Source organism: Anomaloglossus baeobatrachus, chromosome 2 (assembly GCF_048569485.1).
Source record: "Anomaloglossus baeobatrachus isolate aAnoBae1 chromosome 2, aAnoBae1.hap1, whole genome shotgun sequence".
NCBI lineage: Eukaryota > Metazoa > Chordata > Amphibia > Anura > Aromobatidae > Anomaloglossus > Anomaloglossus baeobatrachus.
Window position 1 is genome coordinate 314,340,963 of NC_134354.1, and position 27,534 is coordinate 314,368,496.

Sequence of the window (27,534 nt, forward strand, 5' to 3'; positions counted from 1 at the left end):
ACTTCATAGCATCAGGCGTCATCACATGACCCTGTGCTACGATGGCAACCACCGAACGTCACGTGATCACTCACGTGACGTCCGGAGGGGGCGGCGGTAAGTAAAAAACATGGCCGCGCGCATATAGATCTCGCTGCCAGACTTTGGCAGCGAGATCTAAGGGGTTAATGTTCCGGGTGGAATGCGATTCCACTCGGAACATGTAGGCACACATGTCAGCTGTTGAAAACAGCTGATATGTGTGCCGATCCATGCCGCCTGCCCGCGGCAGGGGGCGGGGCTTACCGGGACACGATCCATGACGGAAAGATCCGTCCATGGTCGTGAAGGGGTTAAGCAGTGGTGCTTACCGGGCGGCAAAGCAATGATTGGACGGACGCGGAAGCAGAAGCGCCGGGAGGCCTGTAAGTATGATCATAATGTTTTTTAATAATGTGTTGGGTTTTTTTTGTTTTTTGTTTGTTTTTTTTTACAGTCCCTGGACTTGATCTATAACAAGAGCTTCCCAGGAAAGCTTATGATCGGGCTCGTGTACACGATTACTATGTGATCGGTACAATCCCAGATCTTTACAGTTCGGGATCGCCCATCCTACTCCTCACCAAAGCCAGCAAGTGAGCGCACTGTCCTTTGAAAGTACTATCGCACAACCGATGCATGCAGGGACTACACCAGCCACTGAAATAGTCAATGATGACTGTTCATTTTAGGGCGAGGAAAGAAGCTGCAGCAGCTCCCTGATGAAATTTCATTTGGGTATCACAGCATGAACAAGAAATTCTCAAATGAAGAGTCAGAAACCAGGAAGATGGTCAAAAAAAACAAACAAAAAAAACAAATAAAATAATAATAAAGCAGTTAAAGCAGTGAGGGAGTGGTAGGGAATTTTTATTTAAAGTCTATTTAGATTATTGTATTAAATAGACAGACATTTAGGAATAAAATGAATAGTTGTTTAGGACTTTCTATAGTTCTGCTCATCACAATTGGCACCCATAAAGTTTAGGTAGATAATGTGGAATATCTCCTAAATAAAATGAATCAAGTGAAACAGCTCCTGTTAAATACAAAAGAGCAAATGATAAATAACAATTTAAAATATAAAGCAATGGGAGGGAAAAATAGAAAAACCTAAAGCTGCTGTGACACTGGTATAGGCTCTTTACATTAAATAAGTATGGAAACACATTTTGACTCACTTGTGGTAAATAAATGAGAATCACCTGTGAAATTGTCAGAGCCCATATCACATGAATTACCAATGATGACTTAAAACTTTTGAAAAAGACACATGTGGTAGGGTCTGTTCCTTTGTCATAATGGTAAAGACAAAAGGAGCTGTCTGAAGACGTCAAAACTGCTATTATTAGCAAACACAAGACTTCCAAAGGGTATAAGGCCATCTCCAAGGACCTTGGTATCCGAGTTTCAACAGTACACAATGTTATTAAGACGTTTGCCAAGCATGGAACCATCAAGAACCTCTCTTGAAGTGGGAGAAAGAGGAAAATTGACAAGAGATGTCTTCCAAGGTTGGTGTGAATTATGAAAAAAACACCACGTCAAACATCCAAAGACCTGAAGGACAACCTGGAACAGGCTGGGGTTATGGTTTTAACAAGTACCATACGCTGCACACTAAACCAAGCAGAGCTTTATGGGCAAAGGCTAAGGACGAAACCATTGCTGAAAAAAAAGACATAAAAAGGAAAGCCTGATCTTTGCCAAAAAGAGTACCTTGACAAACTACAATCATTCTGGGAAAATATTCTGTGGACAGATGGAACAAAAAGAACACCCTACCAACAGTTAAGCATAGTGGAGGATCCATAATGCTGTGGGGTTACTTTTCTGCGTCTGGTACTGGAGGCCTTGACTGTATCACAGGAATCATGAAATCAGAGAATTATTAAGAGATTTCAGAGCGAAATGAACTATGCAGTGTAATAAAACCTGGTTTGAGCTGAAGATCATGGGTCTTTAAGCACAACAATGACCCAAAGCACACATCCAAAAGTACACAGGAATGGTTAAAGAAGAGAAAATGGACTGTTTTAAAATGGCCAGCAATGAGTCCTGACCTCAATCTCATTGAAAATCTTTAGGGTGAGTTGAAATCTGTCATTGAAAACAGAACCCTGCAAACATTCAAGAGCGTGAACAAACTGCAAAGGGAGAGAAGAGGGAAATACCACCTGAGAAGTGCAAGATGCTTATAGATCGCTACAAGAAATGTTTGGGGGCTGTCATCAATGCCAAAGAGTGTGCAACCAAGTATTAATTAGGGGTGCATTTTTTGCTGCACATGCTGTTTATTCTGTCTCTTCTTTGAAATTGCCACATGTAAGTTGACAATGTTTTATTGTTGTATTACTTTGGCCCACTAATTAAAAATTCCTGAGGATATAACTTTGATACATTTCCATATATTTCTGAAGATATTGTACAGGCTATGAAAAAAAATTAAGGGGTGCCAATAATGGCGAGCAGCACTGTATCTCTTTAAAATGTATAAAGCACATTTTTATGTTATTTCTGAACAGTCAAAGTACATTCATTCTCCTGTTAAGTAGGGTAGAGAGAATTTGACAAAAAATTATTTTGTTAGGGAAGGGGAGAGGGATAGCTAACTAAAAGATATTTTCTAATATAATATAATGCTGAGTGTGTGTGTGTGTGTGTGTGTGTGTGTGTGTATGTCTGCTAAAGGAATTTGCACCGTCGCATTTACAATCACGAAATTTTGCACAGACACCCCATGTGACTCAGGGAACGTCATAGACTATGTTTTTACAGGAAAATTTAACCCCGCGCTTTACAGTTACTCTCCAAAACACCTGTCTTCATTAAAATCAATGGAGATAAGAGCTACAGCTTATTAATAGGAGCTGTGAGTGGCTGCTATAGGAACAAAATAGTTAGTATAACAAGCTTATGTGTGAGATAATAAGTTGTCGGTGGGGAGACAGATAGAGCGACAGAAAGACAGAAAGAGAGAGACAGACATAAGCACAGATAGACTGACAGACAGGGAAAGAGACAGAGAGAGAGGCACAGTCAAAGAGACAGAGACAAAGAAAGACAGGGAAAGAGGTAGACTGAAGGGGAAAAGAGACAGAGACAGAGGAGGAAAAGAAACAGAGGAGGAAAATCGACAGAGGGGGAAAAAGCGACAGAGGGGGGAAAAGGGACAGAGGGGGGAAAAGGGACAGAGGGGGGAAAAGGGACAGAGGGGGGAAAAGGGACAGAGGGGGGAAAAGGGACAGAGGGGGGAAAAGGGACAGAGGGGGGAAAGGGACAGAGGGGGGAAAGGGACAGAGGGGGGAAGGGACAGAGGGGGGAAAGGGACAGAGGGGGGAAAGGGACAGAGGGGGGAAAGGGACAGAGGGGGAAAAGCGACAGAGGGGGAAAAGCGACAGAGGGGGAAAGAAACAGAGACACAGAGATAGAGAGACAGACAGAGAGACTGATACAGAGGCAGACAGAGAGTTAGACACAGACAGACAGACAGGGATAGAGACAGACACACAGACAGACCGGGAAAGAGACAGACACACAGACAGAGCCACACACAGACACACACAAAGGCAGACACACAGACAGAGATAGACAGACAGATACAGACAGACAGACTGGGAGAGAGACAAAGAGACAGTTACTATCCCAGGCAACGCTCGGGTACTACAGCTAGCATAATATATAGTCATTGCTATTTTAGCTGATTTGTTCCTTAACTAGGAACTAGCTCATATCTCTATGCATTTTGTGTATTGAATCTTTGACATAATAAAAATATTTAAAATACAAAAAGCCTATAAAATAACCCTCTGTCACGTGTATGGACCGCTACCCAGGGACAGAGGCTTCTCTGACCCTGTAAGCTAGGGAACTCTGACTTGCCCTCAAGCCACGGGTACGCTTGAAGGTAGCGAGGCGTGACACTCTGACCTGTCCTTGTCTCGTACACTGACCCTGGTCTAGAGACCTTCTACCTGTTCAACCGGGACAACTCCAGGGAACAGCACAAAAATAAAATAAATAAAAACAACAAAATAACGTCGCTGCTGCAAACTACACCTTGTTTGCAGAAGGCTACAGGAACTAGCATAAAGCACGACCAAACACACAGGCTGTCTTTGTCAACTGTAGAGAGAAAATAACCAGCCCTGTGTGAAGGATGCTGGGACCTTTTAAAGGCCTAGCCTAATTAGTAACTTAGAGCAACTGAGGGAATGCCTCAAAGCAAGCTTGCAAAAGAAGCATTAACCCCTGAGAAGCTAAAAGGAAAAAACGTCCGTTTAAATGAGGACGAGTCTCGCTAGAAAGACCAGCGTGACAGTACCCCCCTACTCCCCGTTAACGAGCGGTCACCAGACGCTCAAGATCAGGCACAACCACACGATCGAGAAGGAAAGGATCAACGCGAACCGGGAAAAAACGGAAACCCCGAAGAGGCAACAAACCTCCGGAGTCGGGAGACCGGAAAAACCGCATGCGCACCAAGCATGGGGGGCAACTCCAATGGGACCCTTGAGGGGCATAACACCTGAATCACACAATACGGACCCAGAAACCCCGAGCCAACCACCCCAGCCTGACCCCGCCACTGGATGGCACTAGCGGGCAGCCAAATGTAGTCACCCACAACGAGGTCTGGATCTGTCCGTTTATTAGTTTGGCCTCGCTGTCTGCGACGGCACATTCGACCCAAAGACACGGTACTCACAGGCATCCCCACAAACCCACTACCTGGAACTGTAGGAGCACCAGAGGAGACAGGTACACTCAGGCCACCCTCCTTCCCTGGGACCTGAGGGAGACGAATGCACCGGAGACTCAAAAGGAGCAAGGCGCACCGGGGAAACTCGCCATAGGGACATTACACCCAGGCAGGCGGACAGGAGCCTGAGGAGTAGGAAGCTTTCCCCCTTTGCGTCCCAGAGGGGAAGCAGCCGGGAGAGAGGGAAAGACGGAGTACAAACAAACTCCTTAGACGCAATTCTCCACACATCCAGGAAGAGGCGGTCTGTCAGCCAGTGGAACGCTGGGCAAAACCAGCCTGGGAACCACACTTTCGGGGAGCTTGACCTTACCCCAAGAAGTGGGACCACTAACCCTACTGCGCCCTGGTGGGGAATTAACCGGGAGAGAGGGGAGCATAGAGGACAAATGGATGCCCTGGTCGCTACCTCCCACACGACCAGGGGGACACGGCTCTCTAGATGGTAACAGGGTGGTGATGGCAGGACAGGACCCGATGTAATACCCACTGCCCCCACAAAAGAAACAAACTCCCGACCCACGCTGGACTGCAAGACATCCCCTCCAACTGCATGGGTTTGTCCTCCTCCACCTGCGGGGCCTCCTCCATAGGGAGTACGGGAAACAGGGAACGAGTCAGACTGACTTTAAATTCATCCATTGGTTTCAGAAATTCCTCTTTTGAAAGCTGAAACCCTCCCAAATTTGCTTTAGGTTATGAAAATAAAGTTGCTGCAAAACTGAAATATTGATCATTTAAATGAACACAGAAAGGTCAGATTTTGGCAAGACAAACGTTTTGTCGCCTTGTCAGATAATGCACCCAATCCTAGTTTACATCCTCACCTGTGCTCACTAAATGATCGGTTAATTAGTGGGTGTGTATAGAAAGAAACCCAACACCCCAGACCTTCACTTGAACTGCAACTTGACCTCTGACAACATGCCAAAAATCCACTCTGCGACCAAAGCCTTGATTATCAAGAAGCTGAGGACCAGATCCACTGCAGAGGTGGCTGGCTCCTTTAATGTGTCTGAGCGTCACATACAGAGAGTTAAAAAAAAGACTTGAAGAGACTAGAGATGTTCTTGACAAGCCCAGGTCCGGCAGACCCCGCAAGACAACTGCTCAGGAGGAACGTTTGTTGGTTAGAAAATCTAAAGCCAGCCCCTCTTTCACTGCAGCAGAGCTCCAACAGACCTGGTCAGCTCAAGTCCCTGTTTCAACTAGAACAGTTTGTAGGATTCTGTGTCAAAATGGCCTCCATGGTGAAATTAGTGCCCAGAAGCCAGCACTAAACAAAAGGCAATTAAAAAAACGTGTGGCATTTGCCAATTCCCACAAACTGCTAAACAGATGGATGCTGGAAAAGTGGCAGAAGGTGGATTTCTCTGATGAATCTTCAGTTGAATTACACCACAGCCACCGCACATACTGCAAGAGACCTACTGGAGCCCGTATGGATCCAAAAACAGTTAAATTTGGTGGTGGAAAGATCATGGTCTGGGGTTACATTCAGTATGGGGGTGTGCAAAACATTTGCAAGGTGGAAGGCAATATCAATAGCCTAAAATATCAAGAAGTATTAGCTACCTCTTACATACCCAATCATAAAAGGGGTCAAATTCTGCAGCAGGATGGTGCTCCATCTCATACATCCATCTCTACAACAAAGTTCCTCCTGTTATGCAACATATCTTTGTATTAGAAGTTAATTGTTTGAATTTCACATTGCGTTCTGTGGACGACAAAACATTTGTCTTGCCAAAATCTGACCTTTCTGTGTTCATTAAATGATTAATATTTCAGCTTTGCAGCAACTTTATTTTCAGAACCTAAACCAAATTTGGGAGGGTTTCAGCTTTCAAAAGAGTAATTTATAAAACCAATGGATTAATTTAAAGTCAGGTTATAAGCTTTTATTTACATAACATGGATAAGCGACAGAACATCTGTCAGGGAGTGTACAAGGATTTTGGGAGACTAGTTCCTTATGGTTAGCAAAGTATTTCAACCATGACCCTATACAAATAGTGTCATTATTTAGAGGAGGAAAAGTATTTTTGGTTGGGATGAAATAAGAACTTTTCCTTTCCTTTCTTGGCATAGCTCCACCGGTGTGTCTTACCCTTTGACTTCCGTTCTTCCTGAATACTGCATCCAGACCCATCCCCATCTGCCAAATTAAAAATGCTTCTTTAACTGAGATTTATCTCTTTTTTATGGTATGATGCCTTCTTTAAAAAAAAAAAATATCAACAGTAATACTGATCCTTTGACACCACATACCCAGACCAGAATTTCAGCCACAGCACCCGGTGAGTCTAATCGCAAAGTCCCTCAGTGAGGGTAGAAAGTCAGATAAGACTCTGCTGTAGCATCAATAAGGATGCTGGTGGCCATTTTCTGCAAAATGGAAATAATTCAAAACATGATCCCTGGGAATCTAATTACTGGGAGATTAATTACTAATTGACTGAACCAAAAAATAATAGTAGCAAACAAAAATCCATACAGCACATGATAGAAATGGATGGCCTAGAGGGCAACAAGTGTTACCCGATATGAAGCCACCACATAATTATACTCAGCAAATGTCAGAATAACAAGGAGAAAATGAGTGTTTTTTTGAAGAAATCAGTTTTTATTAAATAGTAATAATAATAATAATACATTGCATCCAAAAAATTCAATAAAAATTACAAATATGTGCCTAAAAATACATGAGCAAAATGGTCAGGAGAGATGGTGGAAAATATTTGTGTGAGGGCACACAAGGCTAAAGTCACCAGATATCAATTCATATAAAACAGGCATGTGTGCATATTGGCCATGTAGGGAATCCTGTTCCCGGGTGCCAAAAGGCTATGCCGGGCAAGGAGTAAAGCATAAATGGCTCAGAGATTCCACAAATAAGGGTCCAAGCCGGGAATCAAAACATACCTGTTTAAAGTGCCGAGTGTAATCACACAAATGGAAGGAGTCCAAGGAAATGACCCCCAACGATCGTTTCACTATGGCTTAATCATGGGGAATGATCAAATACCGCAAATTACCGGATCCAGACAGTACCGCACGCAACCGGATGCAAATGCATGTTACCGCAAGTCCATTGAAAATGCGTTGAGCACACAACGGATCCGGTAAGATGCGTTTTGCCGAGCGACAAAAAAACGCTGATGTGAAACCAGCCTTAATCTGGATTAGGAACAGCCTAGGAAAGCAGCATAGAAGCATAAAGACCAAAAGTCTGAAATGAAGGTTCCTTAAATAAGGCCAGAGTCACACTTGAGAGTGACTTGCATCGCATCACCTGGCACGGTCGCACACTCTCCGGACACAAGCGTCTCAGCTGCATAGAAATACATGCATCCGACCTGATCCTATCAAGACAATAACCTATCGCAAGTCACTCACAACTGTGACTCCAGCCTAACTCCAGAAATCCAGGTGCCTTTCGAATCATAACAGGAATTCCATGCTTGAAAAAAAGCCAATCATGTTTCTTGCCAGGTTTGTGTATGTCCCTGAATGTCATCAAGCCAAATTGTAGGCGCCGGCACAGGAAACTGCACTTCGACGTCAGTGCTGAAGCATGCAGACATGGACCCATGCGTTGCAGATACCCATTGAAGTGGAGGACACTGAAAATGCCCACTAGACACTGCTTCTGAGAGCCTGAAGGAACATTTTGCTATGTTTATCTGGCTAACCATGTTTACCTCACATGCATTAAACTACCCTGGGCCACCACTGAGGTCACATTTTCTAAAATACACAAAACAGTGACTAACATGTTAGGAGGCAGAATCTAATCTAAGACGTCCAAGCCTGTCCATCCAACAGGAAAAGGGAAAAAAATAAATACATTTAAAAAAAAAGTCACCAGAAGACCTCTCCCAGACAAGAAAGGAGGCAGGATAGATTGGAAGGCTTTAAACCTCTGTGTTTTTTCCTGTGCAGTTAGGGGAAGGCAATCTCAGTTGCGCCGTTATGAAGGCAACTAGGAAAAATTGTTCTTTCAACCATCAGTTACAGGTATAAGCTTTTTTACACAAATAAAGCATCTTACCTGCCCCACGCCTATCTCCTTCTTTTGCCTCACCGATTTTTGGACAGCTTCACCTAGCGATTTCGTGTATGAAAGCAATGCCCGCAGCTGGCAATCTGTGAGAACCCAAAGCAGCTCATCTAAAATGAATGATAGCTTGGAGGACAGGACCAAACAATCTTTAGTCTAAAGAGTACAAAGAAAAAAATAACAGATCATGAGGACAGTTACTTTATTTTTCAGGACATTTATTAATACAGCACAAAGACTTGTCTTCAATTGTGAAAGAATCCTGTGTAGTGGAAAGAAGGAAATATAGGAAGAAAGTGGAAAAAAAGCTGAGGAAAAGAGGACAATTTATACTGACTGGGGGGTCTTATATTTTTTAGTCTAGTTTGATTATATAGATTTCACTATGCATTGTACTTGCTGGAGTTTATACTTTCAACTTTCAAAATCCTTCCTGGAAGTGTCATATTGGAAATACACATCTTTCCTGGACAGATAGTTCAGCAAGAAATGTGTTTTTTATGGCAGCTGCTATAAATGAAAGTCATTTTTTCTAATCACTGCTTATACAGCACAATGCCATTAAGATTACTGGAGGCACACCTGGCATCTCAATCCATGGGTCACATAATGATTTCAGTTTTCTTTTTGCTTGTCACCTCTTTATTTAGTCTAATATTGTTCACTTTGCCACCTATTCTGACATCAGGAGATGGCTGCATGTGATGTGCTACAAAGATGTCTGGTTTTGTAAACTTTGAGTATTAAATGCAATGCACCATGTCAATGCACTCCCACACTGTATGCAATTCATTTGCCACTTTCATTTCATATCCATGAAACTTGGGATCATTTCTCACTCCATTTTCACGTAAACACACAAGTACAAAAATATACTTTGTCACAAGAATAAATCACATAGCCTTATAGGTATCACATATCAATAATGTAGGAGTAATAAACATTCAGATAAACTCCAAGCACTGCTACAGAACAAACCACTTTAATAAATGGAGCCTAAGGGCCGCTTTACACGCTACGACATCGCTAAAGCGATGTCGTTGGGGACACGGAATTTGTGACGCACATCCGGCCGCGTTAGCGATGTCGTTGTGTGTGACACCTATGAACGATTTTGAATCGTTGCAAAAACGTTCAAAATCGCTAATTGGTGACATGGGGGTCCATTCCCAATTATCGTTGCAGCTGCAGATGCGATGTTGTTCGTCGTTCCTGCGGCAGCACACATCGCTATGTGTGACACCGCAGGAACGAGGAACCTCCCCTTACCTGCGTCCGCCGGCAATGAGGAAGAAAGGAGGTGAGCAGGATGATACGTCCCGCTCATCTCCACCCCTCCGCTTCTATTGGCTGGCCGCTTAGTGACGTCGCGGTGATGCCGAACGCACCTCCCCCTTGAGGGAGGGATTGTTCGGCAGTCACAGCGACGTCGCTGAACAGGTATGTGCATGTGACGCTGCCGTAGCGATAATGTTCGCTACGGCAGCGATTACCACATATCGGTCATATACGACGGGGGCGGGTGCTATCGCGCTCGACATTGCTAGCAATTGCTAGCGATGTCGTAGCGTGTAAAGTACCCCTAAGACAGAAAAGACCAGACCGTGTCCTGCAGTAGTGAAGATATGGGTGAAATTTCCACCACCACAGAGATTTTACTTACAAAATAATTCAGTTAAAACTGTATACACACACTCCTCAAGAGTGAAACTGCAACACCGAGAACAAGCCAAAACGTTATGCAAATCAAGGAAGTAGCAAGTGTTGCTAAGATCTGCAAGTGACAACATTGTAAGGTTCCTGGCTCCAATCTGTGACATGTGGGAGCGCTCAAAAGCTAGAGTCAAAGCAATTTTTTTATTCAAATGAAACCTACAGTAAGAACAAGTTTTGTGAGATGCCTCCTGCTAAGAGGAACAGAATCTTTGAAATGAGAGATGTTACTCTGGCAGAAAGCTGTGTGCATATGTGGCGCCCCTGAGGCTTCAGTCGCCACAGGGTATTGCATCTGACTTAAGGTGCAATACTCATCCCGGGTAAGGAAGAGGTTAAACACTGGTTTTCACTTACACAACACACACAGCTCAGGTGCTTTCCCACTGGAACTGGGCTAAAGGTGGTTACCATAACAACGGGTTTTTACCAGCCACCAGGAAGGTGGGGGCAGCAAAGGGGAAGTGAGAGAACACACAGTTTTTACCTCAGAATAGTTTGAGACTGAGAACAACACAGTCACTGAGGAGAGTCCTTCAGAGCTTCCACAGTTAGGACTGGACAGACTGGAAGGAGCAGGAGACAACAAGTGAAGCTACCGAGACAAAGAAGCACCATGGTAGCTGGAGGTAGAGTTCAATAGTTCCCTCAGCACCAGCGCAGACAGGGTGCAGAACCCTAGGGTGGCAAACACTCCACGTTGCGTCACCAGAATCTGCAGGGAAGGGGGATTTCATGTCCCATTGCCCACCACAAAAGTCCCGGGGCACAGTAGCATATGGAGTCATAAGTCAAGACCACGGTCGGCCCAACAAATGATTTGCGCTGCCTGCGGACGGGACAGAAACTAAACCCAAGGACACTGGGGTCTCTAAGTAGCTTCACGCCACGGGGATCCACACTACAGAGCACATGGAAGGAAGGCCTCATACTCCACAACACTGGTGGTGGCTTCTGAGGTACCCTGTATCAGTTGGTGCCCATCACGGCAGAGACCGACAGTCTAAAGGTGACAACTGACCAGTGAGTAAAAGACCTTGAGCCGCAACCACCGTGTCAGTCCATCATTGCCGGCGCCCCGCGCTTCAGCGCCAATGGCCACTACCAACACCATCATCCTTCCTGGGGCCTAGCTTCACCTGCGGGAAGCTGAACTATCCTAGCTGCGACACCATCCGCCCCAGAGGACAGCGACCACAGCAGGGACTAATCCCTGGCATCACGAGCAGGTGGCATCACGAGACAACCACAACTCCCAACATCCTCATCATCCCCTCTCATCCCATTCATCCATTCCCCTTTTGTGGACACCTCGAGGGTCACAAAATCAAGCAGGGCCACCCGTGACATCCCCTGACCCTCACGGGCCCGGGGACGAGTATTCCTAAGACCCCGTGGGGTGCTCCACATAGGCCGAGATGTCAGGACAGTTCAACATTACGCGTCCTGTGGCGCATAGTGATTCCTTCTGTACTGAAAGTGGATGTCCCATATAAAGCCCAACACATCAACCAGTGTCCACACAAACTATCAGACGGCGTTTATACTACAAGTCAGACGTTGAGCTACACGTCACCACTCTCAAAGGCTAGAATGCGGCACAGAAAAACTGTAATTGAGGCTGTAATGGAGGTTAGTACTCTTTAGCATAGCGTCCTGCTTTTCTCTTGATCACAAGGATAGCTGAAGATTGGTCTGGAGACAAAACGAGAAAATGCTATGAGGACTTCACAAAGAAACATCACACTAATCCTACTCTTCAGATTATGGTGTGGAATGGCATAATGTATGGTTGCTGGATCCCTCTTTATTCCAGGTACACTAACACCTCAGTGCTGTATTGATTTGTTTACGGAACCAGTTTTTCCATAAGACAACACCAGGCTGCACGTTGCTTGTGCTGCTGTGAGCAGCCTGCATGGCCTACACATGCTGCCATGGCACACATCAGCCAGCTGACAAGCAGATCTGGCTTCATCACCAGTCGGTGTTGTTCTGTCCCCACTTAGAGGCGATTGAAGGCAGGTAGTTGGGCAGAAGTGTGAGGAGCCTTACCTTCGTTTCCCCTATGCAAGGCAGACATGACCAGAGCGCTCCAGGGTGGATAGATTCAAATGTACACACGCTGAGATGAAGCAACAGTGATTTATTTTTCCTCCATGGACGAAAACGTGCAGCAATACAGTGGTTCAAGTGGCTGTACTGTGGTAGTCTTGTGATGGTTGTCCTAGAGCTGCTACCGATCGAAAACGTTTCCTTTCTGAAGCCCAAAGGACAGAGATTTGCTCCTCACGATGCACTGACTGAAAGTAACTTTGAGTCAGGATGTGAGGTCACATGTAGGGCTGAAAACACTCCCAAAGGCTGGACTAAAAAGAACCAGGGGAACAGAATGGTCTGACCAGTAGATGGCAGCAAAGGACAAGCATAAACGTATATACATTGAATAACACATTGAATAACATTAATTAAATGACAGTAGATATGTCATTAAAGGTTTTAAAGAAGACAGGTAGGAACACCACACACCCCATCTGAAATTCACTTTGGGGATTTCACTATTGAGTCCATAATATAACCTGAAAGGAAAGGCATGTTAAATGCAAAACAAACATCAATTGAGTCCAAAACAAGAAGGATGACCCAAAGTTCAGGTCCAGTAGCATTCATCCAGAGGAGCGCTTTTGACGAGCAACAGCCCAACGCTTACTGTTTGCGTGGCAACTGCAAGTTCTGCGTGTAGACACCATCCATGTCCCGAAGATGTCTGGGCCAACGTAGGTGGAAGGTGGCTCTGTAGAAAATCTTTCCATAACTGGGTTTAAATTGGCGAGAGGGCTTCTTAATGGAATCCGCTGTTTGTTGTATAAACACTTCCATTCCGTGGCGAATTCACTCTGTTGGAGGTGGTGTATTATGAGGAACTCACTATGGGAGATGTCCTCAGCAGAAAGAAGCTTGTGGCAGACATACCAGCGATGACAGTCTTTATTTTCAAGCTCCTTACGATAACATCTGGCGATATGCACTAACCTTGCGACAGTCCTGACAAGTCTCATGCAGCTGGAGAAACGTTCAAAACGTTGGCAACTGAGGTTGGAAGTTTTTTTCTGCACTAGTGGCCAGGGTGTTGACTTCAGCTCGGACTTCTGGATCGTTGTCTGGATCTAGGATGCTGAAGGCTTCCTGGACATTTTCTTCTGACTGTCTAAGCGAGAACTCTGGACCTGTAGGCCAAGAAGAGTTAGTTAGACATAGGTCTAGTGGCATGATCTGCTGGATTCAGTTCAGATGGTACATAATGCCATTGTTCTGGTTTGGAGGATCTCCTGATTCTTTCAATGCAGTTACTGACGTACACATAAAATCGTCTTGATTGATTGAACATGTAACCTAAAACGACTTTACTGTCAGTGTAGTATTGGACCTCATCTATGTCAACACACAGTTCTTGTCGTATGAAGTCGTCAATTTCCACTGCCAAAATAAATGATGCCACAGAGTTCCAGTCCGAGAATGGTATGGTCGGGCTTCGGGGTCAGCTTAGCCTTGCCAAAGATAAATCCAACGTAGTTTTGCCCATTGGGGTCTGTTACCTTCAGGTAAGCAACCGCTGCTATGGCTTCTGTGGAGGCGTCTGAGAAGATATGGAGTTCCTTCTTTATGCTAGAGGTGATGGAGGTTTTGATGTAGCATCTTGGGATGTGGATATTGTCCAACCCAAAGACTGTTTCCAAGCTTCCCATTTTTGCTCTTTGTCAGGAGGGAGTGGGGTATCCAAGTCCTTGACGGTTTCAGGGAATTGTCTCAGCAGGGATTTGCCTTCAATAGTGATAGGTGCTATGAATCCCAGCAGGTCGAATAAGCTGTTCACTATAGAAAGGACACCACGTTTGGTGAATGGCTTTTCGGAGCAACTTACTTGAAATCCGAAGGAGTCCGTTGCAAGATCCCATCTGATGCCCAGGCTCCTCTTCACGGGTGGACTGTCTAGCTCCAAGTCAATGTCCTTGAACCCAGGAGCGTGATCACCTGACTCAAAGGCTCTCATTACGGTCAAGCTGTTTGAAGCAATTTTGTGTAACCTGAGTTTTGCCTGGGACAGCATACCTTGGGTCCTCTTGAGCAAATCAATGGCTTCAGTGGGTAGTGGTTTGAGCCCATCATCTACATAAAAGTCTTTCTCAACAAAGTCTCTGGCGTCTGTTCCATACTCAGACTCTCCCTCTAATGCGGTTCTCCGGAGGCCATAAGTTGCAACTGCGAGTGAAGGGCTGTTTACAAATACGTGGACCCCCATGCGATATTCCACCATCTCTTTATTGGTGTCATTGTCCTTGTACTACAGAAATTTGAGTAAGTGCCGGTGGTCCTCTCTGACTAGGAAACAGTGGAACATCTATTCAATGTCAGCAGTAGAGTTGAGCGCGGTTCGAGGTTCTCCAGTTCTAGGCTCGAGTGATTTTGGGGCCTGTTCTAGATCGAACTAGAACTCGAGCTTTTTGCAAAAGCTCGATAGTTCTAGAAACGTTCGAGAATGGTTCTAGCAGCAAAAAACAGCTAATTCCTAGCTGGCTTTCCGCTGTAATAGTGTAAGTCACTCTGTGACTCACACTTTTATGAAATTTCAGTGTATAGTGTGCGGGAACAGCGCCTTCAGATCACTGCTGTTTGTATAATGGCGATCGCCATTTTTTTTTTTTTCCTTGTCTTCCTTCCCTAAGCGCGCGCGTGTAGTGGGGAGGGCCATTATTGCAGCCAATCCCAGACACACACACACAGCTAAGTGGACTTTTAGCCAGAGAAGCAACGGCATGTGTGATAGGATGTCCATGTCACATGTCCCTGCATTATAAAAACGAGTATCTGCCCGTCCGGACGCCATTATCTCTTCTGCGTCCTTGGTGTCAGACATCACTGGCGCAGCTCCGTCCTTTGTCCTATCGCCGATACTGCTGTATGCGCTTCATACACAGCGCTGGACAGCTTAGGAATAGCACTTTCTATAAGTCCTTTTAAGGGCTCGTACCGGCAGGGTCAGAGCCATAGGTGACAGGTCCTGAAAACAGAGACAGCGTCTGTGTAGCTAAGGTCAGGGATTTCGTCGCTGCATTTCCCCATTAGGAGGGAATAGAAAGGCAGGCTTCCATTCCTCTACCCAGAGCCCCACAACCCTGGCACTGTACCCTCCTGTCCTCTGCACACTCCAACTCATTATAACTAAGCCATTATACTAGCAAACACTGAGTGTACCTAGTGTCATCCTAAACGTGGCTGTTGGACTTCTGTATAGTCCCAGTAGTGCACAGATATTTGCAGCACGTCTGCCTGCATTGCACACTCCAACTAATAACTAAGCCATTATACTAGCAAACACTGAGTGTACCTAGTGGCATCCTAAACGTGGCTGTTGGACTTCTGTATAGTCCCAGTAGTGCACAGATATTTGCAGCACGTCTGCCTGCATTGCACACTCCAACTCATTCTAACTAAGCCATTATACTAGCAAACACTGAGTGTACCTAGTGGCATCCTAAACGTGGCTGTTGGACTTCTGTATAGTCCCAGTAGTGCACAGATATTTCCAGCACCTCTGCCTGCATTGCACACTCCAACTCATTATAACTAAGCCATTATACTAGCAAACACTGAGTGTACCTAGTGGCATCCTAAACGTGGCTGTTGGACTTCTGTATAGTCCCAGTAGTGCACAGATATTTGCAGCACGTCTGCCTGCATTGCACACTCCAACTCATTCTAACTAAGCCATTATACTAGCAAACACTGAGTGTACCTAGTGGCATCCTAAACGTGGCTGTTGGACTTCTGTATAGTCCCAGTAGTGCACAGATATTTGCAGCACGTCTGCCTGCATTGCACACTCCAACTCATTCTAACTAAGCCATTATACTAGCAAACACTGAGTGTACCTAGTGTCATCCTAAACGTGGCTGTTGGACTTCTGTATAGTCCCAGTAGTGCACAGATATTTCCAGCACCTCTGCCTGCATTGCACACTCCAACTCATTATAACTAAGCCATTATACTAGCAAACACTGAGTGTACCTAGTGGCATCCTAAACGTGGCTGTTGGACTTCTGTATAGTCCCAGTAGTGCACAGATATTTGCAGCACGTCTGCCTGCATTGCACACTCCAACTCATTCTAACTAAGCCATTATACTAGCAAACACTGAGTGTACCTAGTGGCATCCTAAACGTGGCTGTTGGACTTCTGTATAGTCCCAGTAGTGCACAGATATTTACAGCACGTCTGCCTGCATTGCACACTCCAACTCATTCTAACTAAGCCATTATACTAGCAAACACTGAGTGTACCTAGTGTCATCCTAAACGTGGCTGTTGGACTTCTGTATAGTCCCAGTAGTGCACAGATATTTCCAGCACCTCTGCCTGCATTGCACACTCCAACTCATTATAACTAAGCCATTATACTAGCAAACACTGAGTGTACCTAGTGGCATCCTAAACGTGGCTGTTGGACTTCTGTATAGTCCCAGTAGTGCACAGATATTTGCAGCACCTCTGCCTGCATTGCACACTCCAACTCATTCTAACTAAGCCATTATACTAGCAAACACTGAGTGTACCTAGTGGCATCCTAAACGTGGCTGTTGGACTTCTGTATAGTCCCAGTAGTGCACAGATATTTGCAGCACCTCTGCCTGCATTGCACACTCCAACTCATTATAACTAAGCCATTATACTAGCAAACTGAGTGTACCTAGTGGCATCCTAAACGTGGCTGTTGGACTTCTGTATAGTCCCAGTAGTGCACAGATATTTGCAGCACCTCTGCCTGCATTGCACACTCCAACTCATAGTTACTAATCCATTATACTAGCAATTTATGCTGCCAGTTTAAGGGCCTTAGTTGCATTGTCAGGGATATTTATTCTTTATTATTCTGCTGTTAATAAAGCTAGACCACCGCTGCAATCTACACCACCTCTCAATTTTTACTACCACATTTTCAGTGCACAATCTTGTCGCAATCAACATGAGTGGCAAAATGACAGATGCTGGTGGAAAGGGGAAGAGGCGTGGTGGAAAAGGAAAAAAAGGGTTTGTCCGTGGGGAAGGTGGCAAAGCTCCATTATCATCTGCTGAAGGTACACCATCTACCAGCAAAAGTAAGATGTCTACTACTTACCGAGGACAATCCGATGTGCTCCCTTTTTTACGGACACGAACAACAGGAACAAAGGTAGATGATGGCCAAAAAAGGAAAATGCTTGAATGGATCTCAAGTGGTCCAACAAGTGCCCTCTCAGCCACTTCAAGTACCGCATCCGAAAAACACCAGTCCTCTGAGTTGTCATCCCAATCAAACTTGCTTTCTCCCAGCTCTGAAGTCTCCATCAGCCCTGCACAGTATGGTGGAACTGAGATGGCTGAGTCTGCAGAGCTGTTCAGTCACACTATAGCCTGGGAATCAGAGGTCTGCTCCCAAGCTACAGTGAGTACAGAACAGGAAATGGTCTGCAGTGATGCCCAGAACCTTTGTGACTCTGATTCAGGCCGTGAGGACCAAGTTTCTGAGCATAATGTTGACCCTTTGTCACAAACTGTAACACCTGTGGTTATAGATAATGAGGAACATACTGATGAAGATGAGACGCAGATACCCGATTGGGATGACAACTTAAATATTCGGTCAGGGCAAGAAGAGGCTCGGTCTGAGGGGGAGGGGAGTGCAAACACAACAATTGATGATGAAGTTCTAGATCCCACCTACTGTCAACCCACAGTCAGGCACTCGAGGAGGTCAACAGAGGTGGTGGAGGAGGATGCAACTGATGACGAAGTTACCTTGCGCCTTCCTGGACAGATTCGGAGTACTGGTAGCACGTCTACAACTGCATCCTCAGCCACCACTCTGCCTCTGAGCACTAGTCGGGGTGGATCAACAGGTCGCATGCCCTCTAAGCCTTGCCTAGCCTGGTCCTTTTTTGACATAGCAAAAGTTCGCGCAAATTATGTGATCTGTAAAATTTGTCATGGTTCTATTAGTAGAGGTCAAAACCTCAGCAGTTTGACAACTTCTTCCATGAATCGTCACATGAATAAATATCATATGTCCCGGTGGGAAGCTCACCTTGCTGCAATGCGGCCTAGCGGTGCGAACCATCCACCGCCTGCCCCTTCCAGTGCATCCGCGCGCTTCTAGGACTGTGGGGACAGCTGTCACACCTGGTTTTCCACGCACAACTTTCACCACTGTAACCGCAACAGGCAGTTTGCTTGGTAGGTCGTCAGTTGGTTTGGAAGGGGAAACAAGTGAGTGTGTACAGCTCTCTCAGACATCGATAGCACCAACATTGGATGAAGGCAACATCAGGTCTCCGCCTGCACTTTACTCACAAACCTGCATTTTTCCAGGGACACCCTACTCAACACCGTCTACACACAGCAGCCAGATCTCTGTCCCTCAGATGTGGTCAAATAAAAGGCCACTTCCTGCGACCCATGACAAAGCTAAGAGGTTGACTCTATCCCTCTGTAAGCTCTTGGCTACCGAAATGCTGCCTTTCCGCCTAGTGGACACACAGGATTTTAGAGACCTTATGTCTGTCGCTGTGCCCCAGTACCAGATGCCTAGTCGCCACTACTTCTCTAAGAAAGGTGTGCCCGCGCTACACCAGCATGTCGCACACAACATCACCGCTTCCTTGAGAAACTCTGTGTGTGAACGGGTGCATTTCACCACCGATACTTTGACCAGTAAGCATGGACAGGGGCGTTACATGTCGCTGACTGGGCACTGGGTAACTATGGTGATAGATGGTGAAGGGTCTGCTGCACAAGTCTTGCCGTCCCCACGACTTGTGTGTCAATCCTCTGTCTGTCCAAGTTCCGCCACTGCTTCTGCCTCCTCCACCTCATCTGGGTCCTCCACCTCCGCCCCAAGCCTGCCTGGTCAGGCCACCAGCGTTCTCACTGCGCAGAAGGAATCACGCATGCCTCATTACTATGCTGGCAACAGAGCGCAACGGCATCAGGCGGTCTTTAGCTTGACATGTCTTGGGAATAAGAGTCACACAGCTGAGGAGTTGTGGTCAGCTCTGCGGTCCGAGTTTAATAAATGGTTGTCTCCGCTCAACCTGCAGCCTGGTAAGGCCGTGTGCGACAATGCTGCAAACCTGGGTGCGGCCCTTCGCCTGGGCAAGGTGACACACGTGCCTTGTATGGCTCACGTGTTGAACCTTGTTGTCCAGCAATTCTTAACACACTATCCCGGCCTAGATGGCCTTCTGAACAGGGCACGAAAACTGTCTGCTCACTTCCGCCGTTCAAGCGCCGCAGCTGAGCGACTTGCATTGCTCCAGAAGTCTTTCGGCCTGCCGGTTCATCGCCTGAAATGCGATGTGGCGACACGCTGGAATTCAACTCTCCACATGTTACAGCGACTGTGGCAGCACTGCCGAGCCCTGGTGCAATATGTCATGACGTATAGCCTGGGCCAACGAGATGCAGAGGTGGGGCAGATTACCCTGATGGAGTGGTCTCAGATCAAGGACCTATGCGCACCCTTCTGCACAGTTTCGACATGGCGACGAATATGTTTAGCACTGACAATGCCATTATCAGCATGACAATTCCAGTCATTTACATGCTGGAGCACACGCTAAAACACTATTCGGAGTAAGGGGGTGGGACAACAGGAAGGGGAGGAACTACAGGAGGATTCATATGCGCAAGACACAACAACATCACCAAGGTCCAGACGTTCATCATCACCAACGCGGCAGGCATGGGACCATGGGGGACAGAGATCAACAAGGGCGCATGGTAGCAGGCTAAATGTTGAGGAAGGTGCAGGAGAACATGAAGAAATGGAGGACAAACTGTCCATGGATATGGAAGACTCAGCGGATGAGGGAGACCTTGGTCAAATTTCTGTTGAAAGAGGTTGGGGGGAGATGTCAGGGGAAGAAAGAACGGTTAGCACCTCTATGCCACAAACACAGCGTGGACGTGGTCCACATGGCTGCGCAAGACACATGAGTGCCTTCTTGTTGCACTACCTCCAACATGACCCTCGTATTGTCAAAATTAGAAGTGATGATGACTACTGGATTGCCACACTATTAGATCCCCGGTACAAGTCCAAATTTTGTGACATAATTCCAGCCATAGAAAGGGACGCACGTATGCAGGAGTATCAGCAGAAGCTGTTACTCGATCTTAGCTCGGCTTTTCCACCAAACAACCGTGCAGGTGCAGGGAGTGATTCTCCCAGTTGTAACTTGACAAACATGGGACGGTCTCGTCATCTTCAACAGTCTACCCGTACCAGTAGGACCGTATCTGGTGCTGGTAACAGCAATTTTATGGAATCTTTTCATAATTTTTTTAGACCCTCCTTTGCAAGGCCACCAGAGACAACAAGTCTGACACATAGTCAACGGCTGGAGAGTATGATATGGGTGTGTGTGGGGCCCAATTTTTGGAAAAAAAAGGGAGACTCCGCTTGGAGTAACCCTTGATTGCTGTGTTTTTTATAAATGATCCAAGATGCACAGAGCTGGGATCAGGAAAGACTTTGCTACCTACCCCGGTGTCATCCTGGCGACGGTTAAGAATAGCGTATTTTTGAATGTGCTTGATGCAAATCTAGCTGTGAAGTGTACAACTGGGGCACAACTGCTGCCACTGAAGGGGTGGGTGTGTGTGGGGCCCAATTTTTGGAAAAAAGGGAGACTCCGCTTGGAGTAACCCTTGATTGCTGTGTTTTTTAAAAGGAGCCAAGATGAACAGAGCTGGGATCAGGAAAGACTTTGCTACCTAACCCGGGGTCATCCTGGGGACGGTTAAGTATGGCGTATTTTTGAATGTGCTTGATGCAAATCTAGCTGTGAAGTGTACAACTGGGGCACAACTGCTGCCACTGAAGGGGTGGGTGTGTGTGTGGCCCAATTTTTGGAAAAAAAGGGAGACTCCGCTTGGAGTAACCCTTGATTGCTGTGTTTTTTATAAATGATCCAAGATGCACAGAGCTGGGATCAGGAAAGACTTTGCTACCTAACCCGGGGTCATCCTGGGGACAGTTAATTATGGCGTATTTTTGACTGTGCTTGATGCAAATCTAGCTGTGAAGTGTACAACTGGGGCACAACTGCTGCCACTGAAGGGTTGGGTGTGTGTGGGGCCCAATTTTTGGAAAAAAGGGAGACTCCGCTTGGAGTAACCCTTGCTTACATTGTTTTTAAAAGAAGCCAAGATGAACAGAGCTGGGATCAGGAAAGACTTTGCTACCTACCCTGGAGTCATCCTGGGGACGGTTAAGTATGGCTTATTTTTGAATGTGCTTGATGCAAATCTAGCTGTGAAGTGTACAACTGGGGCACAACTGCTGCCACTGAAGGGGTGGGTGTGTGTGGGGCCCAATTTTTGGAAAAAAGGGAGACTCCGCTTGGAGTCACCTTGCGGTGTTTTACATGATTTTAGAAGGGCGTGCCATGCCTATATCTGTGTGTCCTCCACTTTTTCCTTGTCCTGCTCTTTTGTTTTCGCATGAGTATTTGTCCTTGTCACTTTCCCATGTGTTTGTGTTGTGTTGTGAGTTGTTTGTCACCTTTTGGACACCTTTGAGGGTGTTTTCTAGGTGTTTTTATGTGTTTGTGAATGCCTGCCATTGTTTCCTATGCGGTTCGAGTTCGGTTCGTCGAACGTTGGTTGAACCGAACTCGAACGGGACCTCCGTTCGGCGAACCGACCTCGAGCGGAACCGGGACCGGTTCGCTCATCTCTAGTCAGCAGTGATGGCGACAAGCTCTTTTCTGAGCCTCAGCAATACTACTACCAAGTTGTTTGTTAGGTTGGGACCTGTGAGGAGAACATCGTTAAGGGACACGCCATGATGTTTGGCACTGGAGTGAAAGACAACCCTAATTTCATTGGGTTTCCGAGGATGATATACTCCGAATGAAGGTAAATACCAGCACTCTTCATTTTTCTTCAAGGATGGAGCAGGTTCTGCGTGGTTGTTGCGCAATATCCTGTCCATAAAAGCGATGATGTGTTCTCTCATTTCAGGCTTGCTATTTATGGAATGCTGAAGAGAGTTAAATCTGGTCTGAGCTTGATCTCGGTTGTTTGGGAGTCTTACCCTGGTAGATCGGAAGGGTAATGGAGAGACCCAGTGGTTGGTTTTGTCTTTAGAAAACTCTCAGTTCATTATTTTGATGAATTCTGTCCTCTACTGACAAGACTACTTTATCGTCGTCCTTGGTTGTGTGAAGACTGATCTTCCCAAGTTGTCGATGTGCAGAGAAAAAGCGATGTCAGGTATGGAGTATGGAGACTTCTCTTTCACTCCATAGTGATGAGGACATGGCTTTAAGCAGGTTATGCACCCATCTCCACGCATATAAGTTTTGAAGGAGTTAATTCCTGATCGGTCAACGCACACGTTTCCAATGACTACCCATCCCAAGTCCAGTCTCCGAGCGTATGGTGCATAGTCAGGCCCATTACATTGTTGTCGCACCTTGTGAACCCTTAGATTCTACTTCTGCTCGGCAGAGACCATCTCTGCATTGTTGTCCATAGGTGGGATAACACTAGCCAGGTGCCTTAGGTGTGGTTGATGAAGTGCAGCTTCGGGGGTAGGAATCTCATCGCTGTGGTTGGGTATTTGGTCACATTCAACGAGCGTTGGTAGAGGTATTTCGATCTCTCCGTTGATAGGAAAAGCGATGAATCCCTGGGCTCTTCTGCCACTAGTTTCTATGCGACCCGAGCAGGTGTTCAAGGTGTAGAGTTCTGACGGTCCTTTAATTCCAAAGGCTTCAAAGAATTTGGATCCTGCAAGGGACCGATTGCTTTGGTCGTCTATGATGTCATATACCTTTATTGCTTTTTCTGGATGTCCCTCTGGATAAACATTGATTAGGTATATTCGGGCACAACATTTCTCTATTTGGCCTTCTCCACATACCTCTGAGCATGAGCAGGAGACGGCTGTGGTGGTGTCAGTCTGATTCTTGGGCTCCTCGCCATGACTTGGAGTGGGAGCAGTGGTGACTGCAGCCGGTGTGTCTTTAGCGACTGGGGTCGGCTGCATAGCTGAGGCGTGTTTTTCACTATGAGACTCCTCACACTTGATGATGGATTTACAGTCCTTGGCCATGTGCACCAGGGATGCGCAGCATTTGAAACATACCCAAAGCTCGGTGAGGACTTTCTTGCGCTCCTGTAAGGTTTTGGATCTAAACCCTCTGAACACTTGTTCAGTGAGTGTGGTTTTTTATGGCTGGGACATTCTCGATTGAAAGACTTGTCTCGTGATGAGGTGTGGGAGCTGCAGGTGATGGTAGCTCAGTCTTCCTAACATTCACAGTGCTCTTAACGTCTCTGCGTTTGTGTATGGCACCTTCATACCTTGACGATGATGTAGTTGCAACTGCAGTGTTGAACTCTTGGAAGTCGAGGCTGGGGTCATTCCTCATCTGGGCCTGCTTGTCGATGAACCTGCAGAAGTGAATAAATGGGGGAAAGGTGACATCATGCACTCTTTTGTATCTTGAAACTGACATTGCCCACTTCTACTGCAGACTGTATGGCAGTTTCACTACGATTGGGTTCACTCAATGGGCTGTATCTAAGTAGTAAAGCCCGGACAGACGAGGGTCTCTTTTGGCGAGCTCCACCTCCATGAGAAGATCACTTAGGTGTTGAAGCTTGTGGACTTCTTTATGGTTGATCTCTGAGATGTCCTGCTGTTTTTGGATTAGGGCTTTCTCTGTTGTTTCTGTGCTGCCAAAGGTGCGTTCCAGTCTTTGCCAGGCAGCAGTGAGACCTGCTTCTGCTTGTCCCACATAGACGGTTTTGAGGCTCTTGATACGGTTTGTAGAGCCTGGGCCCAACTACTTGATCATGAGGTCGAGCTCCTGTTCTGCAGTTAAGTTGAGATTGGCGATGGCTGCCTTAAAAGTTGCCTTTCAGGCCCTGTAGCTCGCTGCACCATCTTCAAATTTTGTGAGACTAGTATTGATCAGCTCTCAGCTCACCATGAACCTGGCAAACTCAGATATATCTGATATCTCACCGCTTGTTGCCACAACGACTCGTGATGCCCCTGAGGCGTACAGGCTGCCTGGCGTGAAAGGGTAAGATGCTCCCGGGTAGCATGATGTTGCTGCAGGGTTGAGCTGTGGTTTTGCCTCTGTAGATTCTGATGACTTCTGCTTGAGCTGTGGAGGAGGGTCTGGAACCACTTGGCTGCCATCTTGCTGTGACTGTATTTGAGAAGGCACCTCTTGGTGACTGCTATTGACTTGCTTAGGTGCTGTGGATGGCACTGACACTTGTAGGGCTGATTTGGAATTTTCAGTGTTGTCGGCTTGGAAGGTACTGCAAACTGGGGTTGCTGCAGGTAACTGATTCAGTACATAGTCTCTGGTGCGATCAACTGGAGTGTCTGTTTCCAGTGGTAACGAGTAAATTGGATCAGGACCTTGGCTCAATGCTTGCTCGAGTAGCCTTACTTTAGCTAGTGCAACTTCTTCTTCCATCTGTGACCGAAGAATCTTTATCTGAATCTCCGATTCTGCCCTCTTAGCTTCTGCCTTCACTGTTTCTGCTCTAGCGAAGGCTTCTGCTTCTGCCGTCTTGGCTTCTGCTTCTGCCATCTTGGCTTCTGCTTCTGCCGTCTTGGCTTCTGCTTCTGCCGTCTTGGCTTCTGCTTCTGCCGTCTTGGCTTCTGCTTCTGCCGTCTTGGCTTCTGCTTCTGCCGTCTTGGCTTCTGTTTCTGCCGTCTTGGCTTCTGTTTCTGCCGTCTTGGCTTCTGCCCTCTTGGCTTCTGCTTCTGCCCTCTTGGCTTCTGCTTCTGCCCTCTTGGCTTCTGCCCTCTTGGCTTCTGCTTCTCTTTCTGTGAAGGAACGTCTCACCTTGGATTCCTCTGCTCTTATGCGGGCCTCTAGTATTCTGTCGCTCAGGGCTGAGCTTCTTGAGGATGATGACCCGGATGATCGAGAGGAACGTCTAGATGAGGTTGATTGGTGTGATCTGGTTTCTTGCTGGTGAGAGATGGGGTGTTCTGCTTTGTCTATGACATCTTGCACCTTGGCGTCTCTTTCCCTGTCCACCTCTTCTGCCTTGCTCACGTCTGAAAGAGCTTCCTCAATTTTAGAGTCTTTTAGAATCGTAGTGCACCTTGTGGACAGTTTCTTGTATCTTTCTTGAGCTGTATTCAGCCATTCAATAGTGGCTTGTAAGCTTGTGGCATCAGCTGAAAAGGATTAAAGTCATGACATGTGATAGAAGACTCGTTCCCATTGTTCTTCCAGATATTCACATAGCTCATCTTTCATAGTGTGGCAGTTTTCAATGGCCTTTATAAATGGTTTGGAAGAGCGTCTTGGACGGACAACTTGGTCTGCTGGAAGCGTGGGATCTGAATCCTGGGCTTCAGAATGGACGATATCAAGTTGTATTTGCTCTATTTCAGCAGTGGGGAACTGTGCGAGGTCTTTTTCAGCCATTTTAATTTAAGGTGTACTGTCTCTTTAAGTTACATAGTTACTTAGGTTGAAAAAAGACCTAGGTCCATCTAGTTCAACCTTCCTCCACCAGTTCTACATTTGGTCACTAAGTCATTTATAACCAACAATGTTGTGTGTACTGAGGAAATCATCCAGCCCTTTTTTAAAAGCTGTTATAGTATCTGCCATTACTACCTCTTGTGGTAGGGCATTCCACAGTCTGACTGCTCTAACTGTAAAGAACCCTTTCCTATTTAGCTGTCGGAATCACTTTTCTTCCACTCGCAGTGAGTGCCCCCTGGTCCTTAGTATTGTCTTTCGAAGAAATAAGTCATGTGCCAGTCCTTTATATTGACCACACATCTATTTATACATATAAATGAGATCTCCTCTGAGACGTCTTTTTTCTAAGCTAAACATATCTAACTTTTTCAACCTGTCATCATATGGGAGGCCTTCCATTCCTTGTAGTAGTCTAGTTGCCCACCTTTGAACTGACTCTAACTTCTGAATGTCCTTTTTAAAATGTGGAGCCCAAAACTGGATCCCATATTCCAGATGTGGCCTTACAAGTTATTTAGAGGGGTAACAATACGTTGGGATCACGGGATCTAATCTCTCTTTTTATACACCCTAGAATCTTGTTTGCTTTTGCAGCTGCTGCTTGACATTGAGTGCTGCTGCTCAGCTTATTTTTAATGAAAATACCCAAGTCCTTCTCCTGTTCTGTAGTCCCGAGTTTACTTTCATTTAATGTGTACGCAGTTATAGGATTACTCCGTCCTAGGTGCATTACTTTACATTTATCAACATTAAATCTCATTTGCCAAGTATCTGCCCATTCTGACATCTTATCCAGATCTTTTTGTAATATTGTACTATCAAGGTCAGTTTTTAATATCCGACATAGTTTGGTGTCATCAGCAAAGACTGACACTTTACTATCAATCCCATCCACAAGGTCATTAATAAAGAGATTAAAAAGAATCGGTCCTAGCATAGATCCCTGCGGCACCCCACTGATGACTATAGCCCATTTAGAGAATGTACCATTTATAACTACTCTTTGTTTCCTATCTTTTAGCCAATACCTTACCCAGTTGCATATAGTTTCCCCTAGTCCTTGCTTCTGGAGCTTTAGTATAAGGCTATTATGTGGTACAGTATCAAATGCCTTTGCAAAGTCCAAATAAATCACATCAGCTGCATTACCAATATCCAGATTTGCACTTACCCCCTCATAGAACCCCAACAGGTTGGTTAGAAACGACTTATCTTTCATGAATTCAAGCTGTCAGTTATTATATTATTTTCTGCAATATATTTTTGCATGTCATCCCTTAAAATGCCCTCAAAAACTTTGCATACTACTGATGTCAGGCTTACTGGACGGTAGTTGCCTGGATCTACCCTCTTATCTTTCTTTAATATCGGTACCACATCAGCAATTCTCCAATCCTGAGGCACCAA

General features: G+C 46.0%; 1 protein-coding gene across 3 annotated transcripts in view; it reads right to left on the minus strand.

Moving 5' to 3' along the window:
- Nucleotides 1–27,534, minus strand: part of BLTP3A (bridge-like lipid transfer protein family member 3A) — a 698,660-nt gene that overhangs the window by 435,027 nt on the left and 236,099 nt on the right. For all 3 annotated transcript variants that reach the window (XM_075335894.1, XM_075335893.1, XM_075335895.1), the window contains exon 7: nucleotides 8,835–8,999. In XM_075335894.1, coding sequence (XP_075192009.1) covers nucleotides 8,835–8,999 — 165 coding nt within the window. The remainder of the gene's footprint in view (nucleotides 1–8,834; nucleotides 9,000–27,534) is intronic.